Below are 23,105 nucleotides of genomic sequence, written 5' to 3'. Positions count from 1 at the left end.
GGCTGTCACTCTGCTAGGGTCTGTTCACCGACTGATGGAGAGCCAGTTCCTTAATCAAACGAAGGCAACACATGAAGGTTCAGTCATTTCCTAACACTTTACCATTAGCATTTATATCATTTAATATTTGTAGCATGTTCACATAATTCTCAAAAGTTTTACTCAAAAACCATTGACTCCCAGAGTCCTGAAGAACACTAAAAGGAGGTCGGGACACCGACCTGAGAGCATCTGAGAGCATCCTTCTATGATGTCAGCAGCAGACAGCTGGTACTTACTGGGTACCAGCAGACTTGAGAACTGGAGGGAGAGGGATAACGAAAATATGATTTTCCTTGTGATTAGTTCAAACTCACTAGAGTAAACTAATTCATTTTTAAACTGAAGAGAATCAGCAGGATGCAGTGTGAATCAATGAACGATACAGGACGAGGGACAATGTATAATGCAAAAATAAATGATGCAGTATGCAGCACAAACAAATTATTCTTGCGTAATAGGTGGTGTCACATAATAGACAACATTTATCACTGGTTTACTTCATAATTTCAGATTGAATTCACAGCATGCCAATACTCGCACTGGCATAATTATGTATTTTTTGCAAACATTTCTCCAGCAGAAGGTGGCTAAACAGGTACATATTTGTTTTTTGCATGGAAATCCTGCCCACCAAATTCTCCCCCAATGAAAATATTCAAGCCTATTTTTTGAAGAAAAGATTTTACTCTTGAGTCAGTATCAGCCTCAGTTCAAAGATGTGGTTCAGCACTCAGTCAACTGACTGAGTCAGGCTTTTCTAGCTTCTGTTCAGTAAACTTGTCTATGTGCTGAGCTGACTGCGTGCAGCACCTCTGAGAATCATCTGTTGGACACGAAGCTCTTTCAGAGACTGCCTGGTTAATGGGACTGTCCTGAGATTCCCCTTTGCTTTGGTAACATGAGCTGTAAGGCAACATCTTGGCTAACAGCCCTGGGCTCTGTACCAGGGCCACTGATGGAGACGCAGCCACTCACCTCAGCAGAATTTGCAGCAGACTGAGATGCTCTGGAGGCTCATCTTCATTGTGCAGTTTAGGTCGTGTCACAAGAGAAATTATGTTTTTTCAGACAAGAAAGAGCTTCACTATCTGTGGGGCTGAAGTCACTTCCTATAATCATGTGGACTTGGGAAACCTTCAGTGGAATTATTCACTACATCTATGCAGTTCGGTGTTTGACAGCACGAACCACGGATGGAATTGCCAAAATCTGTTGGACTCAGGACAGCTGAGATCCATCAGTGTTTTTAATGAAATAATACCTTGCTGTATTACTTTGTTTTCTAATTTAGCAGCATTAAAAATGCAGGATTATTTTTACGCTGTCTTAGTTTTTCTGAATGTGACTGACAAATTAATACATAAATCTAACAATCTTTGCTTCGCCATGTTGACCGATTTCAATTAAATCTTTTTTTATCTACACAGTGTTTATTAACTACAGAAACTATTATGCTAAAGTTCATTAGCAGCCTGAATTTCTGAGGAAAACACTTGCTAGAAGGAAATCTTTTGATTTAAATATTCTCTCGGTTTTTTTCTCCCTATGAACAGATGAATATTTTATAGCTGTTGTGACTTAATTTTTTGTTAACTACAGCAAATTTATAATTCATCAAATTCTTGAGTACTCTGGCTCTGACCCCTGCCCCTCATTCATCTCTTCATAGCCCTGCCTTGGCTCTTTCACTGACAGAAACTAATAGCCAATAAAGACACCATGACACTGGCAGTTACAATGATGAATGCTTCATGTGGCATGGTCTTATTATGACCCACTCTCAGAGGAAGATCAAGCCATTTTTCAAACAATCCATTAAAACAAAAAAAAAAAAAAAAGGAGGGAGCAGGAAATTATTACATATTTCATGCATTTTAAATAGTACTTAGGTAGCAGGGCACATGATGCCACTATGCTCATAATTTCATCTGCACGGTATTAGATAGCTTGGATTTTTTTCTTTCTGTTTCACACAAGTTACTTATCTAGTACCTTGGCTAGTGTAAAATACAACTGTTTTGAGGGAGCAGCGCTCATAGCACTTCCACTATTTTCCTTGCTCCCTGCAAAGTCTGAATGCAACTATTTGTAGTGCAAAGTACTGGCATTAAATGGGTAAAGTTACTCCAGTAATTCAAATCTGCACTTTGATGTACCGGTCAAAGAAAACTGAGAACTAGTGTCTGGGCCTCCTGTTCCTGCTGTTGACTTTGTAGTAACTCTGTGGATAATTCATCTGACTTTTTATGACTTTGATTCAGTCCCTGTTTTGCAGACCAGGAAGCCCTGTCTTGTGGTGGCACTCTTAATTCATTAGGGAACACAGAACTGAATAGGTGACAGACAGCTCTTCCCACCTAGGACATATGGCTTATTTTTTATTTCTGATAATTTTTAATCCTGGCAGGTCTGGAATTCAACTGCTGCAGGCAATGGCGTAACAAATTGTCAGAGTAAGAAAGGCTGGTCCCTGGATAATGCCTGGTTATCGGGCACAGGCATGAAGCATGCTGCAAATCCTTTGCACATGGAGCGCCGGCGGGAGGGTGTGTGGAAGTGACTTGCCAAACTTTACCCAAAAATCCAGTGACAGAAAGTGGTTCCAGGTGGCCAGTCTGATACCCCACCCTGAGGGCCTCAGCACGATTCACCCTGAAATTCAGCCTTGTGTCCTCATGCTGCCTGTGGTCATCTTCCGCCTTCTCGAACAAATGCTGATTTTTGTCTGTTCCTCAGAGGTTTTCTTTGTTACCTACTTGGTATAACTAGGCCCTAGTCCTTGACTACAGACCCTAGGATTTGGTATTATTTTAATAACCAGCTAAAGATTTTGGCAGGTGAGCGCTCAGATGCCACTGACCTCTAGTAGTTCTGTCTATCAGTCCATGTCATTTCTCATTATTTTCATCCTTACCTTTACCCGTTGCTGCTCTCTCCAGAACAGAGGTCCTGGGTGAAGGCTGCCTCTGGCTTTGTGTTTGAATTCTCTGTGCTGAGCTTTTCTCTCTTTGGTCTTTAATCAGGAGGGGAAAAAACACGAAAGAATTAGTGTGCAGGTAAAATCAAACTGCAGACATGCCTGCTGTCACAACCAAACCAAACCCAGTCCCATTCATTTGAAAAGCAAAAGCAGGAGTGTCTCTAAGGACACTGGTCACAAAACAAGCAGGACTCCCTCTTTTGTGGTACTGGAGATGTCCCAGCACAGCAGGCATTGGCCTGGATCCCTGAGGTTGTGTCCGTGACCCTGTCTACCCATAGAGCAAGTGTACCTTGCAAATGGCCCTGACCTAACTGGGGCATCCAGTGCGTGCAATGGGACACCTTTCCCCTGGGTGTCCCTCTGGAAATGCAGACAAACCTTTCCGTGCAGAGTACACAAACACTGCATGCTTGGGCAAGTTACCTGTAACAAACTGTTATCATAGAGCATTGCTAACCTGGGATCTTGGGGGCTTTTTTATAACCCCTCCCTTGTCCAGGGATGGTAAATTCTTCTCTGCCTGGTATTCTGTGCTCTTTATCAGGCAAGGAGAGAGCAGACCTCAGGTTCACAGTGCTAAAACCCAGACAAACAGGTATTTGAAATTAGGCTACAAGGAGCAATGCAAATGCTGGTGTCCGATAGTACTGAGCTTCTGTACGTGTGAAAGCAGAAGGAGGCTTCCTAGGCCAGACTGCAGATATATGACAGAGGTATTATCTAGCACAGCAGCTGTGACACATTTTTTTCCAGTTGTACGGTCAGACAGACTGAACAAGCTGCATCTGAACTGAGTGTCTGGAGTTGTTAATCTTCAGCCTCAGAGGCTGCCTCTGTTCTGCAAATTGAATTGTTTGTCTGGCAGTTCACTAACTCAGTTACGTAAAATGATCTAGGTTAAAAACGAACTAAACGAGCCTTCCCTTGAGAATGTTCAAAAGAGGCTCAGCAGGGATTGTGGCTGTGGCTTCTGGGCATTAGGAGGGGTAACGCTGCACAGTGATGACCGAAAGTGCTGCCTGATTCAGCTGAAAGGGGTAGACAGCACAGTTGTCTGGTCCCACAGACCTGAGGTGAGCATCATAAAATACTTCCACACATCACTGTAAAAGGTGATTTGGAGCAAATCTAAGGGAAATGTCCATGGAAGCTGGTGGTGTGTGACAGGGATCATGGTGCCCAATGAATCAATGCTAATGCTATTATAGCAATAAGATTTATTATGTACAGCTTTTCAGCTCGTCTTCTCTAGTTTAATATACCCCCAGTAATCCCCTGTTGGCTGAAAAGATTGCCAAGCAGGCAGGCTAACCAGGCTAGCCATAGGCAGTCCTCGGTCTTGAGTCCATGCATTACTGGCAGCAACCTGAGATCTTAAATCACACTAAACTGAAGTGACAGCTGTAGATGAATGGTACTTCAGGCCCAAATTTAGCAGCAAAGCAGGATAAGGAAGTCTAATAATAATTGCTTTCAGGTCCACACTAGGTCCACTGAATGAACTGTTAAATCCCCTGTAATGCTTCTGAACTACACAATTCCTGCTTTAAATACCTGTGATGCCTCTCTGCACTACTGTGCTGCTCTTTCCCATTTCATGCTTTGTATGTGGCAAAAGGAAGAATGTGAGAGGAAAGGGGAGAAAAGAATATATTTGCAGAAAATTCTTAACTATTTTGTGGAAATAAATTTATAAATTTGTGCATGCTGGGGAGTAAATCCAGCGGAGAATTGAACTCGGTAAGCAGTTTGATACGTGTAGCACAGGGAGGTTTATATAGCTCCCCTAAGGGCTGCAGAAGTAAATGAATTTATCACATGAACATGGTTGCTGCCCAACATAACCCAAAGTGTGGGGTGGAAGCTGTGTGGTTAGTTACTCGGCTGTGCCAAAGCATTGCTAGGTAATACATGGTTTCAGCCTTTCTCCCCAGATGCCAGACTACTACTGACCTCTGTAAAGTGAAGCAGGAGGAGCAGATGCCACTTTGCACACCTTTCTCTTCAGGGGTCTTTTTTGCAATGACTCTTTAGCATAGGCAGAAATCAGAAACTTCTGCTCCTGAGATGCTGCTTGCTGCTTTTGCTTCTGCTCCTGGATTCTCTTCTTGAGTTGCTTTAACTTCTTTTGGGGTGATTTTTTCTTCAACTCTTTCAGCTTCTGATCACTGGACTTGCTGGCTGATGAAAAGTGGCATGTAGGAAGCAGGACAGCCATGGGCATGGGAGCATTGCTCTGGCTGCCACGCAGGACAGCTGAGAACAGACTGCTCCTCACAGGGGAGTGAGGTGGGTGATGCAGAGAGCAGAGAGATTTTTCCTTTTGTACTCTGTGACGTCTTGAATCTGCCTGCTCTCTGAAATTGTCCCTTCTTGGTCTGTACAGGCTCTTTGCAGGAGACGATGTCCCAGCTGGGCCTTCGCCATCCGCAGCCTCCCTCCAGGCAGGGCTGCAAGGTGCTGAGCAGTCTGCCCTGGGGGACGGAGGGGTCATTCTGGATGGGCCAGAACTCATGGCAGGGCTCTCAGGTAAACAGGTCTGTGACCAAGCAGGGGAGAGAGCAGTACAGTTTCCCTTTCTTAAGAAAAAGAAAAAGACTGAATATGTAGGGTGTATTATTAAATTGTGCAACAGACTGCTAATATGAATGGCAGTTGGGTTTCTACAACACACTCTGCTGGTGATCTCAGTGTCTCCACAGAATCAGCATTTTGCCAGTTGCTAGCAGTTTGGTAAATGAAGATAATATTGGGAAAGTGCAAAGGGAACTGTGGTCTGGTAAGAGTTATTACAAGCATGGGGAGATAGACTATCATGGGGAACTGATGTCAGGGCATTGGCTTGTTCCACTGGCATGTTGGTCAGCATTTCCTAGGCTGAAATTGTTTGGTGACTTTTTCTTTTTTTTTCCCTAATAAATAGTAAGGTGCTAAACTTTTTCTAAAGTCCTGCATCCCAGAATTGTAAAGTCCTTTATGTGTGCCTTCACCTCTTCATCTACCAAGTGCTGTGCATTAAGGTTATTATTTACCTGCAGGCTGGAGGAATATCATTGCTCTTTTTCTCATTCAAAGCTGTTTCATCTCTGTTCCTCTCGCCATCTACAACATAGCAAAATTATGTCAACATCAAAGTGTCAAAAAGGTTCCTTAACCATTAAATTAAATCAGTTTATTTTATTGGGGACTATTCCCCCACCGAATCTGGCCCTTTGGACACCTGGGTACAATGCCGTTCATACTTGGTAATGAGCCTGCCAGGACTGCAGTTCTGGGACGGAAAAGTGGGAGTTTGTTCTTTGGCGTAGAAATCTCTGTGTACTGTCTCCATGCCACCCAGGTCTGCAGGGCAAACTGAGTATTTGGTTACTAGCTTGCACAGAAACTCATGCTACCTTTAGTACCTTGTGTCCCAACTACTTGAGTACCATAGTATAGGGTGTTAAAGTGTGCTCCACCAGATCACATCATGCCCTTGTCCTTTAAACCCAGTGAGAAACATTCATCTCGTCTTTCCTTCCCTTGTTCAAATGGCTTGGGAGCAAGAAAAGAGATTCATGTGCAAAACCACAAGCTCCAGCAAAGCCTGTAACAGATCAACTCAACACACCTCTCTTGCTATCCCTGTCACCGAGATCAGGGGCCCGGCAGTGAGCCATCTCCATGAGCATAGTGCAAAGCCCTAATGCTTAGGGAGCAAATAGCATCCATAAATATTAAAGGCTGGCAGCTTAAACTGTTCCCAGCCAATAAACCATCTCAAAAACAAACACCCAGCAGATGTGAAAAAAAAAGTGAAGTCTGTTCTTGTCATTAGTTTTTAAGAGTTTTCTGGAATTTGGTTAAATGTCCTGCTTTTTTCTTATCTCACTTTGTCTTTTAGAGACGATTTTAAACACATTATGTATTTCCTGCAAAAGTAAACAAACAAAATGCTGCATTAACATCGCTTCAGTTACCTCTAGGAAAAAAACCTCAGAGTACAAGCACAAGTAGCATTTACTTTGCTGTAGCTGGTGGGTATTAATGCCGCATCTTTTGCCTGAGCTCTCTCCCGCACAGTGTGACTCCTTGTGCATTGTGATATTCTTCTGGGAACATTTGTAGAAAGCTAATGAAAATAGACACTTTCCTCAATAAAAAGAGGCCCTTTCACTACCTCTTGTCACCTTCCCTTCCCTCCAGCACCAAAGCAGTCCCCCGTCTCAGCAGTTTCCCAGTAACTCAGAACTCACCAAAGCTTTTTTCATGCCAAAGCTTTCTTCTGGCTGCCTGTGATTTGGCACAACTCCACGTTTGATGATAAAATTTGTTTTCAATCCTTTGTAGCTGTGAAAAGGCAGATTTTTCTTTTGAAGGGAGACATATGTTTTTTTTCCGTGGTAGCCTTTTGCTGGCATACACTGCTTCTCTGATTAATTTTGCAGCTCCTAGTTACTCTGTAAATACTGGCATGTCTGAGCATGTTCCATGCGGTATTTCCTACGGCTGGAAAGAATGCAATTGACTGGGAAGATAAGAGATGAAATCACCTCTCTCCATTAGTTACACTTTGCATGTATATGTGCCTCAGATTTTTTCTGGAGCTGCTCTGATGTTTGGAAAACAGCATAAGCTGGAAGTAACCGCAGCCAATAGCAACTCCAACAGTGTGATGCCAGTGTCACTGCATGCATTTCGTTAATATTATGTATTCATCAAAGCAATTTCACTGTTAAGATTGCAGCTGCTGTGCCTGATACAAACGTTATTATGTTTCCTATTAAGAGGACAACAACACAGGGAGAATTCAGAGGATGTCCCAGCTCAGTCAGCGTCAGCTATTATTCTGCTCAGGGCTTCAACCAGAAGCAAGACAAACCTTTATCTGTTCTTGTCATTAATTTTGAAGAGTGTTGTGAAATTTGGTAAGATTCCTTGCTTTTCTCCTTATCCTCTTTTTGTCATTTACCAAATGATTGAAGAGGTTATATGTTCATTGCAAAAGAACAAACAAAATGGCATGTTTACATTGCTTTCAATTCCATTATAACCATGAAAGAAAACTCTGTGGAGGTGATGCACAGGTAGCTTGAGAGAGCGATAAAGGTACATGACAGCAAGTGTTCCCTGAACTGTACATACCACTGCTTTGGCTTTCTGAAGACTCTTCCAAGCCAAGGCCACATCTGCGGAAGCAAGAGATGAAAGACGTGTTTTAGTATCTCTTCACACCTGTCTTCACTATAGACAATTTCCCCTCATGCTCAAGCCAGAATAGCTGGTGGCTGAAACACAGGACTGCTCTTGAAACTGTCTGGACTGCTTGTATATACAGCTTGTTTTCCATGTGTGCTTAGTTCCATCAGAGCTAATACTCTTCGAGCTACGTTAGTGCTTATTCAGCAAAATCCTCACTGATATTAGCTGGTAGTTTTGCACGTAGTTAAGAAGGACTGTGCTGAATTTCCCAATTCAGTTCTATTTGGTAGTAGTTACTTACAAAAAACCCCCACCATACAGGATTACTTGGGAGACTAAGAATGGCTTGCGTCTTTTTACAGAAAAAACAAAGCAATACATCAGATGATAGAAAGAAGCTGCTAGAGTGAACTTTTTGCATACGTTCAACAGTAATTGAGTCTTGATGACTTCAGGCTGAGGAAGATTCATGGAGCAGGTTTCTGATAGAAAGCAGCAAGAAATGGTGAGTTTTGGTGTTGCTGTAAGAGCTACAAGCACGGTTACAAAACTGTCCAACACTCTCCAGACTTCAAAATATTTGTTCCATTGTGTCTGAAGTCATGCAATCCAGATTAAACTAAGCACTAAAGTCTTTCAATAAGTAATAAATCCTTGGTTTAAAAAAAAAGTTATCCACGCCTCTGCTATGACCGTGCAGAGGAAAATGGAAGCTCGTTACCCGTGTACCAGCTAAAGGATCTGATTCTCCACATGCAAAACTGTTATCTGTCTTCCAGCTGTGCTAGAGCTCTGCTTACTTGATACCCATGTCTGAAATAACCACGCAAAAGGGCCAGTCATTGCTGCCCTTTATGAACAGGCTAGGTCATTTTTATGCCTATATATGTTTTTTTCTATAAATGCTGACTGCCCATAAAGACCCTCCTCATCTACACTTCTGTGGTGTTTGCAAATGTTACCCGTTATTAATTTTCTTGGCCTTGTGAGGGGGTCTTGGGGAGAGACAGGGATGTGACACAGTTGGTAAATGTCCTGCTCTGGGTCAATGCACCCTGAAGAGCTGCCCTGGGAGCTCAGGAGTCTAGTGCGCTCACTTGGGGCATGACTATACAATCAGAGAGTCAAGAAAGTCAGCTCCCTCCCGTGTTCCCCTGTTACTGCCTGGTTAACACTTACCTTTTGAAGCCTCGTCCATGCACGGAACAAGGTCTCCACTTAGGAGCTGTGCAAAAGCACCTACAGAAGCACTTTAGAGATGATCTGTGGGAGGGACGCAGTCTCTCTGCAGTGACGAATCTCAGAAGCCACTTCCAAAGAGAGGTGTGAGAAAGACCTCAGCACTGAACATCCCATTTGCTGCTCTGTCCCTGGGCTGAGCTTTCCACAGGCACCAGCTCCCTGGCACTGACTGGGAACGCAAAAGTTCCTCTGAGACAAGCGCCAGGTCAGTGCCTGCCCTGCCCGTGAGCGCTGGGAGGTGCAGTAGGACATCCAGAGGAGTCTCACCAGCCCGGCTGGCCATCAACCATCGCCACACCTTTATTTGAGCCCCTCTGTGCAGGGCAACAGTAGCAACAGCACAGGGAGAGGCTGTTAGGAACAGAGGAGAAAACAAACAGCAACAAGAGGAGCCTGAATGCTGATCTCAGCTTGCAAACATGTGGCAAGATGCCAGCAGCTTTCTTGACAAGTCCTTGCGTCCTTTCCAGGGCGTCTGGCATCCTGGCGATGACCGTTCCCGGGGCTGGATGGCTGCAGAGGAGAGGGCAGGGCAGCAGAGGAGCAGGGTGACCAACCTAGGGCCCAGGTGGAAGGATGAAGACAGAATATGGTGCCAGTGCAGGGAGAGAAACCAGACCTGAGTCCTCATCACAGGGCACCTTTCCTCATTGCAGGGCACCTCTTGTCATTCCAGGGCACCTCTCTTCACACCTTCCTCTGTGGGCTCCTCCAGCCTCCGATCCTGCTCTCAGCAGCACTGTCTGTCACACCTGCATCCCTGGTTTTAGGAGAGCAGTGGGCTTAATTCTGAATATTGTATTTTATTTAGAGAGAAATGCAAAAAAGGGTTTCTGGTCTTTGTGATGATAAAGAAAAGCTTGAGAATATAAAGTAAGGGTATGGTAAAGTCTCAGATGAGGCTTTTCTACCTTTCTGGGTGTCACTTTTTTTAAGTGTCACAGTTTTTAAGTATATGTATTTGAAATCTGGGGGTAACCTTTCCAGTTCTTCAGGTCTTGCGGTTGTTACCCTCCCATTTTGGATCAACCAGAGGGAACACTTTATTCAGCAAACAGCAGAGGGCAAACTCAGCTCGCAGACAGGAGATGAAGCACTCGGGACTGGGAAGTTCCCAGCTTGTTTCTGCCAGGACAACCTGGGAGAATGGCAGTTGCCGCCTTGGTTAAAGACAACCCAGAACGAATAGCAGCAGAAAAACTCTTGCTATAGCAGTGATTCACTCACCTCTTTATTTTCATACTTGTCACAGAGCATCTTTCTGATGGGCTTCAGTGGGAGTTATATCCTGGACTGAGGCCTGCCAGGGCATTTCTTAAACCCTCCTGAGATTATGGCTGCAGATGGCTAAGCATCCCTTAAGGCATATCTCAGCTGATGAACTTGCCTTCTGTTTGCACGCTGGCCATGCATTGCTTTGGGAGACTTGTTTTCTGCAGCTCTTTGCCCCAGAGTTACTTGCAATTAATTCCTGGATCTGTGGTTACAACCAAAACTACTACAATCAGCATATAATGGCCAAGACTAGGCTGATCATTCAATGGCGCTTCTCTTCCTTGGTTGGATGGTCCTTATACATTGGTTTCCTGTGAAATGTTTCCATTTCTGAATTGTAAATTCGCTTCCCACAAATATCTTCTCATATATGCTGAAATTCTGTATGTCCCAAGGCTATACTTGCTGTTGGCTCAGATATACATGGAAGGTATGTGAATACGATAAAGACAAACCAATAAGGATAAAAGACTTTTCTTGTTACCCTACGGCGGTGGCCATCACTTACTGCTGTCATGGGTTGAATTTCAGTAAGGACCCTGAGAAGGGGCTGAGTCCTCCTCTAGGTCCCACCTCACTGCAGAACAGAGAAGACTGAGGAACTGTTTCATCAGCATTTTGGTTTATATTGAATTTGGCTCTTTTTTCTGGTTTATGTCCTGAATTATTTATTCATGCTTTATAATTCTACAGATTTGCTTTAAGCAGCAAAGTCAGTATTGTCAGTGTTCGTTATTATTGGAAAGTACTCAGATGGTGAGGCAAGATACTGACACCACATCCTTTCATGTACGTGGATCCCTGTGGTCTCTAGAGAAGATCTCTTGAAGAAACAGACTCAGACTGCTAATCTAATAAATGTCACTGCAATCTGTGCTCAGATATCCCCAGTATTTCAGCTTTTCAAGTCTAACCAAACAAGGAATTCCTGAGCTGCAGACTGGAGTCGCGAAGTTCCCATTTCAAGCTGTTCCAAGCCAAAGTTTTGGCCTGATTAGAGGTTTCAGTGCTAGGAATGCAGAGCTTGTCCAAGAGGGGAGCCACAGCTATTCAGGGTGTGCAAGTGATAAGAGCCCTAATTGCAGTTTCGGGGTTCACGGGCAACCACCGTGCCAAGTGAACTGGTCCACCGAAGAGAGAGGAGAGAACAGTAATGTGAAACCTCAGCAGTGGGAGGGCAGCTTTCAGCGAAGATTTGGGAAGATGAGAAGCTGCAACCGTAACCAGGAAAGCCCAGGGCTGTTCCCAGCCTGCTGGGTTGATGGAGGAGCCAAGTGGAGCAGGAATGCACGTGCTGCGACAGGCAGAGCTTTCGGCTGTGCACAGGCGATGCTTCTCAAGTCCCTCAGGTCGGACTGGCATCTATTTTGGCATCGTTTTTTCTTAGCAAGCTGTTGGAGCTGACGAGAGCCAGGCGAGTGACAGATTGCCAGCGTGTTATGCTGCACATCTTGGAGTGTTAGACCACAAATCTGCTGAGAGATGAAGTGAAACCTATCATTGGGCCAAATTCCACTTCTGCAGTGTGCAAAACTCCCAAGTCAGGGAACCAAGTGTGAGCTGAGGCAGATAGGAGCAAATCCATTTGGATTTGTATTTTAGATCTGTATGAACAAAATGAACCAGTCGTGTACGGCTCTGGCTTGCTGACTCCACAGCTCCTGTCACATGGAACTAAGACAGAATTAGGCCCCATGTTTTAACTCATATGGCATTTATGATGCATCAGCCTACAAACACTGAATTTCCCCTGCAGAGGTACTCAGACTACCACCTACTCATTTTAGCAGATTAGACTACAGGCTATCGCATACCCAGTGAGGGTTTTACAAAAGCCATTTTAGGCTTTTTCTGGAAAGGATATTGCAAAGTTTCTTGCAGCTAAGAATCTGCCAAGAGAGATGCTGCTAGCCCATCACATGGGATTATCCCACAGAGAGCATATTGTCCAGATATGAGTCTCTGCTTTTTCCCAGCCAGCAGTTTCCGCTACCATTACACTTGCATGCACGGTGATGAAGTGGGACAAGAAGTGCCCAGCTCTGCCACACTGTGGCACTTGGAGCTTCAGCGTGGTTTTCTGGTGTTTCTGCAAGGGAAAGGCAGGTGGGCTCAGTAATTGCTCAACCCGGCGCCAGGCTGTTTGGAGGTTTGTTTGACACGGTTCAGGCTGCAGGCTCACCTCCCAGAGGCTTCATTTTCCACTGTCGTGCGCTGTCGCTGTTTAGGAAATATTTAAACCAATAACCCACAAGGCCTAGCAAAATTCGGGAGGTGCATATTTATGTGAACCAAACCCAGAAATTCCTCCTGAGTCTCTGGGTTTTGAAACAGCTGCGTATCGTGCAGCTATACTTCGGCACCCACCAGATACACTCCAAGGATCTTATAAGCAATAATGCACAGCTCTGGTGGACGCACTCCTTTCTTTCTCTTGCCGGTTTGCTCCGTGTGCCTAACTTTGTGAGCATTGTGAATTCCCTCACTGTTGGTAAATATGTCCAGCTAAAAGGAAAGGAAATTGTACTTGTTTGTTGGGTTTTTTTACAGCGCTTGACTAAGCAATTTACATTGTAAACCACTTTTCACAGCAATTCTCAGTTAGCAAACAATCAAAGCACAAATCTAGCCTTCGATTGCAAGCTGGATGTGACATGAATTCTGTAGTAAACATATGGTGGGAAGAGGCAGCTGATAAAAAAATCCCCAAAAATGTGTAGTGCTCTGAAGTCTGGCAGCCAAGGGCCCAGCCCTACACCCACTGAAATCTGTGACAAAACACGAGCTAAAGTTAAAAAGGACAAAGATAAAGACACTTAATAAATTGGGATTTGATTTGAACCTGCAAAGAGCTTAGGGTTGACCGCTACATATTGAAGTAATTCTTAAGGGTACTTATCATCTCTCAAATCAGCAGGATAATAAGACTGAGATAAATGGGCTGCCCCACTAACGATGCCTTGTCACAGTTCCTGAGATAAGACACAAATTTCTTCCTCCACAGGTATTGTTGTAAGATAACAATATTCATGTAAAACACTCAGAGGTATGGAGGGAGGAGTCTGACCCTGGCTGCAGAATTTTTGCTGGCACCGCTGATCTTTTTTCTTTTTTTTTTTTAATCCTAGCAGCTCATTCAGTTTCCCATGTTGTTAGGAATATGCAGACACTTTTCCCGTAGTCTGTGTCCTACACTCGGTTACTGAGTTGGGCTGAGTGCTGTACAGAAAACAGCTCAAATGCAGGTGAGAGGCTGCCATGAAGCTGCCCCAAGCCTAGGGAGGGATTTGCTGCAACAGAGATACACTTCCTTTGCAGTGATTACAGCCAGAAACACAAGGAAATATTAAGCTTCTATTTCCCTATTGATGTCTTAAAATAACAAGAGTAATGTGTGTCAGAAAAGAACTAGACCTTCAGAATATCTGGTTTTTATGCTGCATGCCAAATGATGTCTGGAAAAGGGCAAGTGTTCTCTTTATGTGCTAAAATACATATGTATCATTCAGTTATTGGGGGAAAGTGTGTTAAGATAGGGAATAGCTATCTATGGCCTTTTTTCCCCCCCCCATCATAGGAGGCTATGTGAATGGAATCTGAAGTGATGAAGGGGGGGCTGCCTGCACTGTGCAGCTGAACGTGGGAGAGCGCAGGATTGCCATGGAAACCTGCTGTAGTAAACGGGTCTCTCCAGCTGCACGAGAGGATTTATAGCACCAGGCTGGGACTAGGCAATTTAAATCAATGATCTACAGGTAAAATGGCACATTTCCTTGCACATTGTCTCCATCCACTGTAAAATGAAAAAGGAGGGGTAGGTGAGTGGGAAGAATTACAGAAGAACAAAGTTATGAGGTGTCTTAAAGCCTGACCTAAAACCCACAGAGGCTGCTGCAAAGATTCTCGTGGCTTTTGGTGGGAGCTGGCCCAGGCATGCAACGAGAAGGCACATGTTCCCTGTGCACCAAAACAGAGCAGTAGGCACAAGGGTGCACCAAACCTATGCCCAAGAAACTCAGAGAGAGGAGAAGCAGAGTCTATTCCCTGCTGGCACAACCCTACAGATGGCAGATTTACAGCTCAGGAATGCTGCCCGGTTTGTGCTTTTGGTTTGGAGCTGGGCAAGAGTTCATCTGGTAAAGGCCCCCGGAACAGCTTGTTACACCTATAAGTGAGACAAATGTGCTATAAGGCTTCTGTAACAAGGGATTGGATGAGTGGGGAATGATTTACTGGTTTCAGATTCTCCCATTTATTGACATTCAAGCACAGCGATATATGGAGTTGTATGAGACAGCAACAACATTATTTTTGCAGTGCTGCCTTCATCACCATACATTACCAACACCTGAGTGACAGTGCCACGTAATCTTCTCCTGGATCAGACACCGCACTCCTGTCTGATCCGGCTCCCAGCTAAGGGCACTGGTTAAACCTAACTTACATGGAACCACCATGAGGCCAGTGTGGTCAATAGCTCCTGCAGAACTGCCTGCGCTTAAGTAACTTGCCTTGTTTTCATATCTAGTAACAAAGCTCAAAATCTCCTGACTTACCATGTGTCCTGGGCTTAGTGTGACTGGATTTAAATACGCAGTTCAGTACACGCCTGGGTATATTTGTGACGTTAAAGATAAGAAGGAAAATTCCTTTTGAGCTGGAGAATACAGAGCCCTTGGCAGCAAAGACTCAACGCTCTGTATACTCTGTGTGTTTTACTGTGCTCCACAGCTTTTTCTTCAAATGTTACTTTGTTCTGCTTCAACCTGTCAACAAAGCATCAAACAGCTACAAGAATGGGAAGATTTCAGCCTCTTCAGGAAGACTTTCATGTTCAAAATCCAAATAGTCCAATCAAAATCTGGGAATTGGGGCCTCCTGCCCTTCCGCTGCTGATGCCTGTTTCTTTGCCATCGAGTCCTGCCCGCACAGCAGATGCTGCCAGCCAGAGCTTCCACTTCCCTTTTGCATGTTTACCTCTCTGTAGTGCCTTCCTTGGACCTTCAGCGCTTTCAAAATCCCTCTTGCCACCTTTCAGTTCTTTGTATCTACTCAGCAATTTGCAGGTTATTAATCTCAGACCTGCATCATTTGCAAATGACAGAGTGAGAAGCTTATCTAATTACCTAGGTAAAAACTCAGGCTAGTACATTGTGGTGTGTACAGATGCATGGTGACAGCTCATCTCTGATGCACAACATCTGTCTTGCATCAGAGCTGATCTGCTCTTGTCCCTTTTGGGACACCAATATGGGCAACTACCAGAGTTTATGAGAGCAGAAGAGCTTTATATATCCCACTTACTAAGAACAGTCCCAGGGGCCATTAACACTTTGCTCATAAATTCACCTGATTTCCCCTTGATTATATTTGTTTTACCACTAAGCGCCAATCCAAAATATTGTCAATGGAGAAGCAGCAGGGTAAGTTAACACTACAGCCTGTCTTCTGCCTTTTTATGCTCTGTCAAGTCAGGTTGCCCTCAGATTTGCCAGAGTTTCATTGCTGCTATCTCCCAGGATGCTAGACAGCACAGTCATTCAACCCAAGATCATTTATGACTGTAACTGGAATTTGTTTGTCTGGGCTTTTTTTTTTTCCCCTGTCTCTTCAGATAATAATGTAAACCAGCAAAAATATTGCCTTATTATAGACAAAATGAATCTATATGGAGCTAAGTGCAAAGGAAAATAGATATTAGCTGCATACCCATCTCCAATGGAAAATAAACACAGTGTATGTTTGAAGGCTCAATTCTCTGCTGATGTAAAGTGGTGCAGCTCTGTGCCAGTAAATAGAGCTATCCCAGTTTATGTAAGTAGAGAAGCTGACCCTGAGGAATTTCTGTTTGCTTGCAGCAAAGTCAGTGGGCGTGTTACTTCACTGAGAGAAAGCACAGATGATCCTGGACACCTGGAAATGATGGTTAGTTAGGGGCTGAGCCACGGTGAGCAAGGAGTGCCAACACTGTGCAAGAATTTGGTAGGAAAACCTGGACTTGGTTAGTTGTGCTGTCTGCTGGAAAGGTAATAGGTTCGTAGAGACCTAGATACACGCGAGTGAAATGTGCTGTCCTGTGCGTCGCCCGGACTGGAAGGGTTCCCAGATGCCCCTTTTATGTTTCTATGACAACATCGTTTAGCAGCTCTCAGTGAAAGTCAAAAGCAGCAGCCAGGAGGTAGACACACTATTCTGAGGAGCAAAGCGACTACCTTCACTGCCTTCGCTTTTCTGAGGAACAGCGAGGGCATGGGATTGTAAACGTAGACTGACACTGTGCTGCTCCCAAACCTTTCACTCAGAATCAGGACTCTGTTCTTTTCCAAGAGGCCAATGCAGCCTTCAGGCTCCAATCAACAAAGGACACAAATATTTGATCTCAATAGATGACTTGAGCAAACGTTAATATTCATTTCGTCCCTCAGGCAATACAGGCTGTTAATCACACAGTGTGATCGATACTGCAGTACACGTTACACTAAAAACACGACTGTTGTGTCGACCTTAATGTTGAGATTTGCCAACCCAGGAAAAATATCAAATATCAGTAGATAAAACTGATCAATAGGTAAAACAAGAAGAGTGGTTTTACAGATAACAGAGCAGATTGTCTAATTAGAGTTCTGACATAACGCAGTGTAAACACTCTCAGTCAGCAAATGCTGCATCAGACTCAGAACTTGTGTTTGAACTGCAGCATATTTAAACGCCATTCTTCCAGATATCAGCTAATGCAGGGTGCACTCCGTTCCTAAGTTAGTTGTTCCACTGTTTAATTACCTACATTTAAACACCACTTCTTATTTCCAGTCTGAATTTGCCTAGCTGCAAGTTCTTGATACGCCACTTTCTACTTGACTAAAAAGCTTTCTATTCCCAGAAATTTTATTGTCTATAAAGTTAACTGTCACCTAAGATGAAGTCGCACCTTAAAATTCACTTAAGCAAGCTAAATCTATTGACGTGCTAATTTTGCATCACTCCTGTAGCTGATATTTACGTTCTTTGCTACAGCGTTGCTTTGTGGTCTCACACTTTGTTAGCTCCGGGTACCCCATAGCCTTTTCACAGCCCCTTCATTTCCGCATGTGCATTTTCATCTTACTCTTGTCATCAGAACTGTAAATGCAGTGATGTTTGGCTGTGCTGGAATGCCTGCTCCAGAGTGTCCCACCCTCCCAAACCAACCAATTCCACCTCTCTCATTAATTGTTACTGTTCTTCCAAATTTCATTTTTTACTCAAACTTGGCCAGTAATGGCAGATCATGGATAAAAATGCTGAATAACATTGAATCAAGAGTAAATCCTTTTGGACACAGTAGAAATTCCTCCATCAGATAATTACTTTTAGATGCATGTTACCAAATTTTCCATTCAGTTAATATAAGCATCATTGATTTTCTTGAGTACTATTTTTAACAGAACGTCACGCAAGATTAAATCAACTGCTTTGCAGAAGTCTAAGTCTATTATGTCAGCAGAATTACCTTTATTAACTGAATTTATAATGTCCTCAAAAGAAAGATTGCTTGTTTGATGAGCAGTTTTCTGGAGCAATGGATTGACATTCCACAGCCCTTTTGACTATGTCCCATATTAGCATGGCACCAGTATTGGATTGTCGAGGCTAAAGCTACTTGGGTCATCCCAGTTACTTTTCTAAGATATTTCATTTCACTATTAGTCTCTTTTCAGGCCTTTGAAACTTTCCTTGTGTTCTGTTATTTGCTCAAAAATCAGCATTAATGGTGCAGAGAGTGTGCTGTGTGCCAGTTATCAGTCCTAAAATGAGAATTATTACTTCTAGAAAATGCTGCTTAATGTTGTTATAATATTGCCCTAATATTCTGTTAGAATGATAAGAACAGACAGATCTTCAGGTGGAAGAAAAGTAGGGGAAAAAAAGTACGTCCTGCCATAAACACTTAGCAGAGTTGAGCAGTAAATGGGGATATTTTTGCATTGCCTTTCATTGCTGATTAAGAAATTGATGGGTTTAGACCAGAGCCTGTGTGGTTAGACTGCAGCCTTGGTTATAACCAGAACATGCTTCCTGTCACAAAGAGCCGGTTTGGGGACTGCGAGGGGTGACGCAGTCTGGTGCTGCTGCAGGAGCTTCTGTGACCTTGTGGTGTGGTTGGTGGCAGTCACTTCGCTGGCTCCTTCTGCCTCTCATTCTCTGAGCTGTCGGTTAGTTAAACAGAAGGAAAGCCTGTCGGTTACAGGGTGAGTGTTTGGAAAGCACTTGCAGAAGCTTGACTAAACAACACAATTAAAGTGTAACTATTGGCAATCTGTTTAAAAAACAAACACAAACATCCTTCCTTGTAATTAATGTCATTACCAACACTTAGAATTTAAAAAGGAAATAAAGCCCCCTTTAAAGCTGAAAATGTGTATTTTTCCCCTGGGCTTTCAAGTATAACAAAAGATTGTTTCTCCTTTCGGTTAATGCTAACAGGAGGTTTTCCCCTACTTCCAGCAGGAGAAATTGGGGGTTTGTCTGTTGATTATTGGAAATTGAAGTTGGTTAAACAAACCCGTTGCCATCATTGTAATATGAGCTGATCATGCCTAGGAACTCTGGGGTATTTGCCCAAGCAATAAAGCTTTGATAAAGTGCCTCCAAGAAAAGCTCCCTGTTACTGCCATTCAAGGCTTCCAAGCCCATAAAACAGCCAGCATATTTCTGATGAACCACAAGAGAGACTCTTGGGGTTTTGGTTGAAGTCCTAAGAAGACCTCTTGAAGTTGGCACCTCCGGGCTGTTAAATTCTCTTGCAGGAACAGGGAGCGGGCCGGGCCCACGCTCTGCAGAGCACATGCCCCCAAGCAGTGAGAAGCGATGGGAATTTACCAAGAGATGAAAAGGGAGCAGAAATCCATGTGTTGCTCGAGCACATCCAGCTTGCTGCAAACACCACTGAGATGCCGGGGGGCACGTATGGGAGGCAATTAGCAATGCCAGGGCCGTTCACATCCCCCCAGCTGGTTATCAAATATTACCCATCTTGGATATTGCAGTCAGCTCCAGCTTTCCCTCTCGGCCCATTAGTCAGACTGGGTCCCAGGTAATTCATGGTCATGGCAAAGCCAAGCTGAAATGCAGACCTCACCAGCAGCCAGTTTTGATTCCAGACAAGGAGGAAGATGAGTGTCTCTGCAGAGACCCTGAGCACCCTGCATTGCGTCAGAGCAGCACTGGGGCCGCAGTGCCAGGCAGGCTGGGCCAGCCTCCCCTTAGCGAGCTGCATCCAGACAGAGCAACGCCTGGGCAGAGGAGGAGGAGGTTGGCATGGGGAACGCTGTTATAACATGCATCAGTTGCCTGTGCTTGAAACTTGCTGAGTTCAAAAGCCTTCCCAGGCACTCCGTACAAACAGTCATTCTGCTCTGACGTAAAGAGCAAGACTTCAGCTGAAGAGGAGGTGCTGGCTTTTCGGATACAAGGTGTACATGACATTAACACAAAGAAATCAGGACAGTCCCCTCTGGCCCTGCCTAAAAAATCCCCATCTACCAAGCAGGCCAATGCCAGGCCAGAAGGTTTCATTTCATCAAAATCGCTATGAGGTTGAGGGCAAGGGAATTTTAAGGGTCTCTTGCTATTTATTTAATGAAGCATTTTCAGTCAAGCTTGAAAGCTAAAGGAAGCGGATGAGTTCTGCCTCTTTGTTTGCCTCTTCCGAGGCTGAGAGGAGTATTAATGAAAAGGAAATTCAGGGACATCACAGACACAGGATGTATAAATATGCACAAAGCTGGAAAGGCCAAATCCTCAACTGCTGTGTGCACCCAAACATAAAGGAATGTGACTTGTGAAGACTGTTAAGGTGTTAATGTGTGTTTTCATGCTGTACCACAAGAGAGGGGTGGGCATGCGGCCCTTACCCTGGGCTGGGGAAAGAAAATTCAGAGCACACTTGCTGCGTTACAACCCAGGTTCTGGGAAGGGGTTTGCATCCAGCTTTACTGCCCAACAGGCATCTTACCCACCACACCGCCGGCTAGCCTGGGCACCTTCATGGGTGGGAACATGAGCCCCAGCGAGGGTCTCTTTGCTCAGCAGCTGTGGCTGTTTCAGGTGTCATGCACACAGCTAAATTATTCGCAGAAGCTCATTACTCAGAGCTTTTCACAGGTCTCTGTGCTCCAAGAGCTTTTGAGAGAGACAACCACAGTCAGCAAACCAACTCTTCATTCTCAGATGATCTTCCTTATTTCAAGTATGAATAATATTCCTGGCTGTAAGTCTTTATTACAGGTTATCTGAAGATTGTAGTAACCTTTTGTGCTTCTACTTCGGAGAGGAAATGGTTCCTTATCAAGTCCCACCCTCTGAACAGAGGAGTTTTGTTGCCTTGGGACCAGATTCAGAGGAATGAAGGATTGCAAAACCCCTTGAAAACTGTAATTCCTTTACAGATCCTGAAAAAAACCTGTGCAACACAGCAGTTTTATTTAGACCTGCTAAATCTTCCAGATGCATGCAGGGCTTTGTTCCCCGAAGAAAGATATTGAATCTTGGTCTTAATATGTTGTTTAACAGGAATGGCTAAGCGCTCCTGCTGAAATCCATCCCTGTCCCCTCACAAGTTTCCTGTATGGCTCTGGGCTGTTCTGAGAAGACTGTTGTTGCAACTCATGTAATTATGTTTTATGAAAATCCCAAAGCCAAAGCAAATGTTCCTGGTTCAGACAGGCTGTGTGTGGCCCCAATTTGCACACCAGCCTTCGCACCCTCCAGGGTAATTTCTATTGTTCCCTTTTTCTTTAACAAGGTGAACCTCTCTCTTACCCATCTTCGTGCTGGTTTCAGGCTTACTCAAACTACTTTGCTCACAGCTCAGTAATACATTTAAGATCTTCAGACATTAATTCTTATTCCTTCCCCAGGAGCAATAGGTAGAAGTTATTCTGTTATCTCCACTTTACAAACAAGCATATGGCAGCACCAGTGATGTGTCATGAGAAAGCAGTCCTGGCCAAGGCTACGCTGCTGGTCATCCTCTCCCTTCCAGTCCTGTGTTCATCGGCTGGTGCCTGCATCTGTGCACTTGCCCAACAGACTGGGGAAGAAAGATTGAGCTGAAAAATACCCACTGTGTGCAAATCACGTGCTGGTTGCTTTTCACTTGGGCTAGTTCTCTGATTCAGTTCAGTGTATGGCCATAAGAACACTTATGCTGGACCAATGCTCAGGAACCACAGGGACGGGCTAGAAGAAACAGAGGAAGCTTTACAGGCTTAGCTGTTTACTGATCTAAACAAAGTTTGAAAGGTTAAATGACCTGCCTGGTGGCACAGCCTTGCTCAGTGACCAAGAAGAGCAGAGGTGATGTAGATATAGATCTGTGTTTGGAACAAGACTACTCGCTTGTTTGTTATGTAAAGATCTTTTGACATCTATGGATTTTTTACTCTATATTAAAAGTTAAAATATAAATAACAGCACAATACATGCATATTAGAGTTTGTCTGGAAAGAAAGAGCACACGCACCAGCCTGATTTAGCCTGTGTCTACAGGTTTTTGTCTCTGCCGTTTTCGCCTTTACCATAGAACTCCTTTTGGCAGCCATTGTTCCTTGCTTGCTTATTTACCTCTACTCTCTGTAAACTACTACTGTTGGTTTTAAAGGAATTCTGCTAATTATAAATCTGTCTCCCCTCTCTACACTTTCTCCTACTTAGGCTAGCATTTAGAAGCCTGCACACAAAAGGAAGTTACATCCACCGGGGTACTTTGATATTCAAAAGGTGCAAACTTCCTTCAAAGATCTGTTTATCTCCATCTAAATTCACAGCTGTAAAACCATCTGATATAAGCCAAGACAAAGTTTCCCCAGTTTTGCTGCATGATTCTTTTTAGGGTGGTTTAAATTAGTACTATTCTGTCTCCAGACTAAGATCATCGAGTTTATTGAGAAATTGGATGCACCTGTCCATAGACAAGGATCACCTGTGCATTCTTTCACACCAAAAAGAGCACAAGAAAAAATCCTCAGTTCTACACCCACAGAAACAGAGAGCAGAGGCTGCATTTCCTTGCAGGCTACCTTTACAGAAATTTAGAAAATGGCGAAGTCTTTTCAGTACACTGGACAATAGCAAGGTGCTTTCAGAACTTGCCACTTTGAAAAAAAAAAGACAGTGGATGGTGATGGTGTTTAATTACAGCTGTTGCCAGTAAAAGTTGACAGTTATAGTGCCAGTTCAGCAGTGATTTCAGCTGGGGTCTGTCAGCTTTGGGAATCTGAATTGCATTGCTCTTTTTGCACATAAACCCCAGCAGAGGCCACCAGCAATCCATTTCATGAGCTGCAGGAAAGCTTCTATGCTAATTAAGAGAGCTTTTTGTGTTTTAAAGGGAGTGCCTGAT

The 23,105-nt window shown here is 44.0% G+C and overlaps 1 protein-coding gene across 11 annotated transcripts in view; it reads right to left on the bottom strand.

The window, feature by feature from the left end:
- CCDC187 (coiled-coil domain containing 187) overlaps positions 1-9,795 on the bottom strand; it is a 41,255-nt gene extending 31,460 nt beyond the window's left edge. For 2 of the 11 annotated variants that reach the window (XM_075772182.1, XM_075772185.1), the window contains exons 1-7: positions 9,386-9,736; positions 8,150-8,193; positions 7,261-7,513; positions 6,058-6,127; positions 4,972-5,564; positions 3,483-3,601; positions 2,957-3,055 (exon numbers count right to left, since the gene is read on the bottom strand). In XM_075772182.1, coding sequence (XP_075628297.1) covers positions 2,957-3,055; positions 3,483-3,601; positions 4,972-5,540 — 787 coding nt within the window. In that variant the 5' untranslated portion in view covers positions 5,541-5,564; positions 6,058-6,127; positions 7,261-7,513; positions 8,150-8,193; positions 9,386-9,736. Of the gene's footprint in view, positions 1-2,956; positions 3,056-3,482; positions 3,602-4,971; positions 5,565-6,057; positions 6,128-7,260; positions 7,514-8,149; positions 8,194-9,385 lie in introns of all 11 variants that reach the window. The other 9 variants (XM_075772190.1, XM_075772192.1, XM_075772183.1 and 6 more) reach the window with 8 other exon arrangements.
- Positions 9,796-23,105: the final 13,310 nt, after the last annotated feature.

This window comes from Balearica regulorum, chromosome 20 (assembly GCF_011004875.1).
Source record: "Balearica regulorum gibbericeps isolate bBalReg1 chromosome 20, bBalReg1.pri, whole genome shotgun sequence".
NCBI classification, from domain to species: Eukaryota; Metazoa; Chordata; class Aves; order Gruiformes; family Gruidae; genus Balearica; species Balearica regulorum.
The sequence above is the reverse complement of the archived record's forward strand: the minus strand, read 5'-3'. Positions and strand labels throughout refer to the sequence as shown.